Genomic DNA, 8,640 nt, shown 5'->3' with positions numbered 1-8,640 from the left:
GTGGATCTTTTCTATGACTGTGTTGACACAGAACTAAAGTTCTTCAAATAAAGTAAGCAAACATGTCAGTTCTTTAGATACTGAGTTTCTGGTACCAGGTGTCGGTGAAGGTGAAATGTTGGATCCGATTCTGATCCTCTGCCTCCTTCTCTTTTACACTAAGCTAAGGGTGTTCAGAATCGGCTCCAGAGCCACCTTTCTACCTCAGTGGATTGTCTCCAAAGTCCCTTTTCCCTATGCTACATTGCAGGCAATTTTTTTTTTTTTTTTTTTTAATTTCACTCTTGCTTGGAATGGATTTTAAACAAATTTTATCTCATTTCAGCTACGGTGGCTATTGCTAGCCTTTTCACTGGAAGACTGCAGAGTTCTTCAAGCCTTGAAAGAAAGTCTTCACACTTGTGAATGTGCAGGAAAAAAACATTTCTAGAGGAAAAAATGTTACTTGCTAGCTGTATCCGGTTAACAAATTGCTTTCCTTTGTCCCATCTTGTGGTGTTCCTGTTTGTGTATGTATATAGTGAAAGGAGAAAGTCACTGACTGGTCCAATTACTGTGTGCATGCTGGCTAATTTAGTGCAGAATGTTTAAATATGTATGTTGGGCAACCAATTAAAGCAAAGATTAACTTCATCAGGCTAACTGCCATATCGTCATTGAAAGCAACCTGGTTTTTCCTCTATTGCTCAGGACTAGGCTTGCAGCAAAGCTGACTTGCATTTTTCTCTTCTTGCTAATTCATACAAAGAATGGTAGAGTTGAAATCCCAGTTCTGAGGGGGCAGGAAGGTAAGTCCTGGTCCTTGGCCTTGCTGTACTGGCCTCATATGGGCGTAGCTGGTTACAGTAACTCAGCATCTGACATTATGTCTGTACCAGTTACCAGAATTGGGTCCCCCAGGTCAAGTTTTGCCGTCACCTGTACCCAGCTTAGGGAAGATTGTGTTTGTAATGCACCTGGCTGCCGCTCTAGGACTGAGTACTAAAATGCAGAGCCAGCCTGAATGACTAAGACATCTATACAGAACCTGTGGGCTCTGAAGATGCAGTTAATAAGGTGGTGTATTTATATACAAGCTATGAATTTGGAATTTTTTTGAGGGAATAGACGTTGGATGTTGATCAATACGTGACTATTCTCCGTCTTTCTGCCTTTGTACTGCTGACCAGTTCCTAGTAATCTCTGTGGTGAGCATACATGGCTGATGAATCCATTAAGTACTGGTGAGTTACTGGTGGGTGTGGCAGTCCAACTGGTTAGGCTTCAAAATGGCTGTCTTACGCCTCCTTAGATGAAATGGAGTTGTGCAGCATGCTTCCCTTCCTTGGCAGTCCTGCAGACAGACCTGCTTTTCATGTATTTTCTCCCAGGAAAAGATACGGCAAACACTTAGGAAGCCGTGTTTACTGGTTTAATTCTTGTGTCATGTGAAGATGGCTGGGGTTTTTTTTAACAGGAGGCTCAGACAAGAAGTCTGTGTCTTTAATAAGTGGAAGTTAGCATGTGGCATTAAAACCCTTCACTCTTCAGGTAAGGGGATGGTGAAGAACCACAGACTTTTGTATTGAGGAAATAAAAGCTCCTTAGAAGGCAGCAACACCTCAACTTGAAAAATATAAAAGAGTTGTGCATTAGGGAAATACTCATGGCCATATTGGCACACTGCATTCTCACAATTTTTTCAATGAAATTGTTCCATTCAGACTCATTACTTTGATACTGCCTTCTATGACAACTGGCAGTTGGACAAGAAAACATTGGGCCTTTTCACTTACAGAAAACAAACACGAAGATATTTTCTCTTGTGGCCTACCTAATAATCTTCCCATTCACGATACTCTCCTCCCATGCCCTCTATTACAGGAACAGCTGTAATAGAGGTAACCTAGGTACAATACCTGTACCTAGGTATTCTGGAAAGGGAGACAAGGGAAGAAAATAGTCCAGTAAACCCTAAAACTTAGCTTCTGTCTACCTGGCCAGAACAGGAACTGCTGGGAGCACCCTTCATTTCAGAGGGTATTGTGCTGGATGAAGCCAGCTGAAAGAGCAGCATGCTTTTGCCAGCTGCCCCACAACTAAGTAAATGGATTTCCCCTGAAATCCGCTTTCGGAATAAAGGGGTACTTTGAGTGAAAATATTCCTCATCAAAGTACACTTAACACATACCATGCTGAACTTCAGAGCTGCTTCTGTAAGCTGTTACTTGCTGAGCACTTTGCATCCTGATTGGAGTAGGTGGGTATTTGTAAACAAGGGGAGAACAGGGATAAAACAATTGCCCCATCCAGAGGAGTGCCAAAACTAGGATATACCACTTCACACAGCTCTCTTGCACAACTCGGATCTCTAACCTTTGAGAGTTGGGAGGGAGGCAAGGTGAAAGAAGAGGGTGTTCCTGCTAAAAACATACCTTATTTGCCTGTTTCTTAAGAAAGAAGAAAGCAACAATTGCAGTTATCTTGTGGGAATTTATGTCCTTATTTTGGAACTGCTTATATGACAGAACTAATAAATTGTTTTGAGCACAGTGATCCAGGTAGTAATTTTCTAATAGTATGTTGCTTTTGCTTCAGCTGTGTAGTGCATTTAAAAAAAACCCAAACAACAAACCTGTGCTACAGCAACATGCTTGAGTGCAGTCACTAGTCCTACAAGTTTGAGAAACCAGAGTACCCCTGTGGCTTTAAAGCTTCTGGTGGTCTTGAGTGCAGCTGTGGCTCAGTGGGAGGATGTGGTGGGACTGAATGCCACTAGGATTCACAGTGTTCTGGTGTTGTCTCTCCAGGGAACAGAAACTTCAATGGATCTTGCACCACGATCCAGTATATATGGAACTAACATTTCACCAACACTTGCAAATATACACAGGCTTTCTAATTTAATCCCTGAAAGATGTTGTTTGCTTCTAAAATACCGCTAATCATAATAAAAACAGTAAAATTTTTTTGTCCTTTAGATATCTTCTGGCAGGCAGTCTAGCATTAAGTAGTTTTAAAATCCTTATGAAGGTACTTACTGCAGAGCAGTACACAAGTTCAGAACAAATGAGAACCAACAATAAGTTGCCTTTAATAGTACTATAACAAAATATTATTCAAAAACAGTGTTAAACTTTTCCAGTTGTTCGAGAAGCAATGTATATGCTGACCCCTGCTTATTACTATATTCATGCATATTTATCAAGTAACTATAATAATGACAGTAAATATTGGTCAAAGCATCACTAATTTTTTTTTCTTTTCATGTGATGTACAGGAAGGTATCATAATAGGCTAGAAAAAGACTAATGATGCTTTCTTAGAGTCCTGCAGCTGAAGAGCTTCTTACCCTTACACCATCTCCACACCACGAGCATGCACGTATGTCAGAGTGGGAGTTATGGCACAGCTGAGCTGTTGCAAGAACTAAGGGAAAAGCAGAGGTCTGTAAAGATGCAGTTACCTGTCTTTTCCAAACAGTTTTGTTCAAAGGCATGGCCGTGGGGAAGGATCACACCTGTGATCTATAATGTTAGTACAGCTGCAGCTGAGGGGAATTTATGGCTACTATATAAATTAATGCCATAACTGAAATAACCTGGCTGTTAGCATCAGACTGGAACAGCAGTGTCCTTTTTCAAGCTGGTGAATCATAGAATCATTTAGGTTAGAAAAGACCTTTGAGATCATTGAGTCCAACTGTAAACCTAACACTGCCAAGTCCACCACTAAACCAAGTCCCTAAGCACCACACGTACACATCTTTTAAATGCCTCCAGGAATGGTGACTACACCACTTCCTTGGGGAGCCTGTTCTAGTGCTTGACAACCCTTTTGGTGAAGAAATTCTTCCTAATATCCAATCTAAACCTCCCCTGGCACAACTTGAGGCCATTTCCTCTTGTCCTGTCGCTTGTTACTGAGGAAAAGAGACCGACCCCCCCCTTGCTACACCCTCCTTTCAGTTCGTTGTAGAGAGCGATCAGGTATCCCCTCAGCCTCCTCCAGGCTAAACAACCTCAACTCCAACCTTTTAGAGTTGGGAAGGAGGCGAGATGAAAGAAGAGGGTGTTCCTGCTAAAGACATAAGGACACGTGCCCTTACATACATACTTCATGGCTTGTGTATTTGCACACAACCTTTTTTTTTTTTCTTTTTTTTTTCCTTACAGTAGAACAACTTTCTTTTCCTCCAGCTTGGAAAAGTTCTGTTGTCTTTGCCAAGTCCATGACCACCCTATCCAGCTGGGCTTCCTCAGACACTATCCTATAAGGATCTGTAATCAAGAGGAGGTAGGCTCAACAGCAGCCACAGCTCCTTCTTGTCACCTCTTTTCTCTTCGTGCTTGATGAGAAAAGGACTGTGGGGCCATCTGTCCATGGAAGTGACATTCTGCTGCAATCTGAGGATAAGCAGAATAGAAGTGAAGAAACATTCGAAGAGATGAAAGGTAGCACATTAGTTTCTGATAGTTCATTGAAAAATGTCTGAATAATAACTGGAGAATTTCCAAAATACGTAAAAAAATTATGATGGAAGGGGAAAAATGGAGCTACAGGCATGTAATGCAAAAAGTATTCTGAGGTAACATCTGTCAGCATGATAAGGATGAGACTTGTTTCAACACTACAAAGAATTTAAATTTTATGCTGCTTTCCTTAAAAAATATCCACCTGTATACAATAATTTAAAAGCCTGTACTAACATTTGTGTAGTACATAGGCCAGTTCAAAAAGCATCATTTACATTGCTTTTCCCGTTTATAGAAATTTTAACATTGCAGCACTTGCAATTCACATATAATCTCTGTCACCGTTGTGGGGACCCCTTCTGTTTTATGTATTTTCTTGATGTTGTTCTTTATTAATACTAATCCAGAGAGCATCAGAAGACTCTTCTCATCTCACGTGTGTTCTTAATGGAGGATTTTTGGAGGGATCTGTAAATAGATAGGACAGCTTTAATCAGAGTAGAGAGAGACATTTTTTGGATATGTATTCTGGATGCAGTTCTAAAGCAGGGATGCTGCATTTCTCTCCTGCTCTTGAACTGACATATATACATACACATATACATTGCTCATTCTCTGTAGCCCTTCAGTAAAAAGTCTCTGATCAGATCATACAGCAGATGATTTAGACTGAGGCTGGTGAGAAAAGTCATGCAAAGTACCTTGGCATGGAAACAAAAAAAACCCCCACAAAAAACACTTAATGAAAAGTTGGAGATAAATAGTTGATCTAATAATACAGAAAAGACTGTGTTGTATAAAAAGCAGAATATGGGCATGGGATCTTTCGGCACCGTCAACTACCAGTTTTTGAAGGTGGATACATGAACTTCTGCTCTTACAACAGTGACCTGATCCCAAGTTTCTAAGTTAACAGGGTGCAAGCAAAAAAAAAATAAAAAAAAATGCAAGGTTCAGTCAGTCATTACTTTCTTGACAAGGTTCAGGTACTAAGTCCCTTTTTGTTATTCAGATGTGTAAAACCTGCATGCATAGGATTTAAGTCAAAACACATGATGGAAGACATAGATCAAGTCACCTTTCTTTTGTGATTTCACAAGTTCATGAACAAAAAAACCAACTCGATAGCTGCCTAAGTCTGTTTATGTGACATCACTATTTTTAACATCCAGGGCTCTGCAAATTCAACAATCTAAAGAACACAGGCTGAATGTCAAGTCACATCATTTTATTTTTAGCAACTAAGACTTTAAAGTAAGTAATTAAGTGCTTTTCATTATATCTTTGGTCCCTGTTACCACTGTACCAAATCCCATTCCTCTCTGTGCCTATGTTCTTCACGTTAATGCTGGTTTGTGTTCTTTATTTTCACTCCCTGTTTTTAATTCTATTGGATAATTACCAGATCTTCTCACGTTTATGCACTTACCTCGAGCTATCTTGCTGGGATATATTTTCTGAAATGGCTTGAATTCATCAGGTGGGGGGAAATCTTCCACAGAATGGAAAGTAAATTTAGATTCAAAGTCATCTGGGAAGTTTCGGGAAGTAAACATTAGTCACTGTTAGAGAGATACTTAAAAAGAACAAATAGTAAAAATTGCCACAAGTAATTTCAGTTAAAAATGCTGACTTGCTTTCCCCAGAATTGATAGTGGCTTATTCCATATACGCAATCTTGATAAGTACTTCTGTGAGCCATCCAAGTTTTCTGGCTTAATTGCAAACACTGCCTGCTACTAACTGAAGTTAAGCTTCTGACTGCCGTTCCAGTTTCCTGCATTGATGATATTGTGGTAATAGAGGTATTCCTAGGTGGCTTTCAAGCCATTTAGTTGTAAGCAAGAATGAATGGCCAATTCATTAGACCACAAAAAGAATTCTTAGCAGTCTTTGCTCTATAGGATTGAAGCTACTAAATGTCCATGAACTGGTTTTAGAATGGTAATATAAGGACACTACAGCAACTTTTCACAATCTTAAATAATTTTGCAGGTAGTGCATGCTTTTCTTGTGTACTGGATGATTCAAAACCTTTGTGAAAAAGCCTTAATTTTCTCACCTTGTATAAGGCTGTACAAAAATGTTTCTAACAGGTCTAGTTACACTACCCTGTTATTGCCATGAGGAAGTCTTGAATGGGTTTTTGAACTCTGAGACACACACAGGCTTTTGTCCTAAAATTATTAACTAATTTAGATGATATTACCAATGATGTGCATGTTTCCATTTTTCAGTGGTAGGTAGGGCTCGTAAGCTGTAGTCCAGGCTGAGACTCCAGACTTGCTTGTAAGTTCAGTTGTTGGTGATCTCGCTGGTGGCTGTGGAGGTGTGACTAGCTTCCCAGCACCAGTTCCTTAAAAAGAAGCAGCAGAGCAGCACATAAACATCATCATGACTTAACAAACCCGACAGTAAGCTTTGCACAAAAGAGGAAGAGCAGAAGGAATGCAGTATTTGGGGCAAACTTGCCCAGCTTCGTAGTGGCTGTTTGTCAAGCCTGACTATGGATTTATAGTCAAATTATATAGATTAAGTCACTACTGGAGTTGGCTAGGGCTTGCCGTTTCTAGTTCTAGGGAACGCCTGACGCTCTGAAGTATGGTTTTGTCCCAGTCTGGACAGGAAGACTATCCTTCCACTTTCACAAGAACAAGCAGTTTCTTAAAAAAAAAAAAAATCCAACCACACTAGATGGTATATCTAAAAGAAAATAATGTCTTGACACTTTGGCAGCTATGCAGTGGAATTACCATTATTCTTGTGCATTTCACTGAGGAGTTGCAAGAGCCATCAAAGTTTACATCTTCTGGGCAGACCTACTGCAGGAACCGTGTCAGGGGAAGGGAGCCCAAGGCCGCCAAGTTAGCAGCCTCTCAAAACTGCTTCTGCCCCAAGATAACCGAGAGAAAGGCAGGCTCATTTTATGGAAACCTCAAAAGTTGAACCACCATAAGAAACGGGCATCTCAATAAAATAACAGTTCATCAGACAGTTCCTGAGCAGCATTAATCACCATCACAAAGCACCTGATCTGCTGTACTTACACGGCCTTTCCCATGGCTGTCAAAGGGAACCAGTAATCTTTCTCTGAACATGTGGCTGCTAAAATACAGGGTACAGAACCGTCTCTTCAGATGTTCCTTATTAAGAGGCTGTCTCCATTTCTCAAACCCACACAGAGCTAGGCTTGTTTTTTTATTATGTTCATTATATCAGAGAAGGCTGATAAAAGTTCCTTCTACCATCTGCTCAAGGAAGCACTAGCTAATATCCCCACTTCCCAAGTGGTCAGAGAAACCTTTGGCCCTACCTACCACCTTGATCACGTGAGGCACTGGCTGCTCCTCTTTGTTAGAAACCAGAAGGCTACATCCATATTAGCCTTTGCTCATCTATGGCTGTAGCTGCCCCATCTTTGTTTTATTCTCTTCTGTAACGCTTCCCTCTCATTGCCAATATTGCTCCAGACTGCACGGGTACAGCAGTAGAGGGATGTCACGGGTAGGCCGGCACTTGAGCAGCTGCAGATCTGGCAGATGCTGTGGTGGATACTCTACTGCCCTACCTGAGACTGTTCCTCAGCTCAGCCATTGCACTGCTGGAGACACACCAATGCCAACACAAAAGCAAGCAGCAGCCCAGTGGTCCTAAAACACTGCTTTCACCGATGAGCATACTGCTTCCAAGAATCCCTGATTAAACTATACGGCATGCATGCCCAAAGCTAAGAGCCTGACATGTCGTGTGCTCATTGCACGCCGTGCAACCTACAGGTATTCCTCCCGTGCGATGGACCTCGCCCTCCAGCTCTGTCTGCTCTTCATCCCCACCCCTCCAAGCTCTCCAGCCACCAGTGCAATTTCCTCTGCTAGCCAGAGGGAGAAAAAAGCCTTCCTTCTTCCAGCCTGCAGCTCTCACCTGCGCCTCGGCCCGGTCTCTTCTTCCTCATCTCGGCCACTGCTGCAGGCTGAGGGAGGCCGGGGGTGGGAGGAAGCGGCAGGGACTGAATGCTGCTTGGCTTATGGAACTGTGACAGCAAGTGGGGAGACTTGGGGGGCAGCGGAGGGGGCACGTCAGTACTGCCAAGAGCACTGTTAAAGGCTGGGGAGGGTGGAAGGGGGAGCCTGTTTGAGGTCAGGGAGTGTGTGTGTGGCGGAGGAGGAGGTGGAGGGGGTGGTGTGGG

The 8,640-nt window shown here is 42.0% G+C and overlaps 2 protein-coding genes across 2 annotated transcripts in view; one reads left to right on the top strand and one right to left on the bottom strand.

The window, feature by feature from the left end:
* The window catches only part of SCRN1 (secernin 1), a gene marked incomplete at its 5' end in the record, with an annotated part of 15,064 nt that extends 15,047 nt beyond the window's left edge, over positions 1-17 (top strand). The window contains one exon of the mRNA XM_009702665.1: positions 1-17. This exon is cut by the window's left edge and continues 130 nt beyond it. Within this exon, the coding sequence (XP_009700967.1) occupies positions 1-17 (17 nt within the window).
* A 4,864-nt stretch (positions 18-4,881) lies between these two features.
* LOC104163612 (WAS/WASL-interacting protein family member 3-like) lies at positions 4,882-8,637 on the bottom strand (the record flags this gene model as incomplete). The annotated part of the gene is made up of 4 exons (XM_009702664.1): positions 4,882-4,922; positions 5,884-5,985; positions 6,664-6,810; positions 8,376-8,637. Coding segments are annotated over 4 exons (552 nt in total), but the record flags the coding sequence as incomplete, so codon positions are not given.
* Positions 8,638-8,640: the final 3 nt, after the last annotated feature.

The sequence above is a fragment of the Cariama cristata genome, unplaced genomic scaffold, assembly GCF_000690535.1.
Source record: "Cariama cristata isolate BGI_N322 unplaced genomic scaffold, ASM69053v1 scaffold34086, whole genome shotgun sequence".
Taxonomy (NCBI): domain Eukaryota; kingdom Metazoa; phylum Chordata; class Aves; order Cariamiformes; family Cariamidae; genus Cariama; species Cariama cristata.
This window is presented reverse-complemented; position numbering and strand designations above follow the sequence as displayed.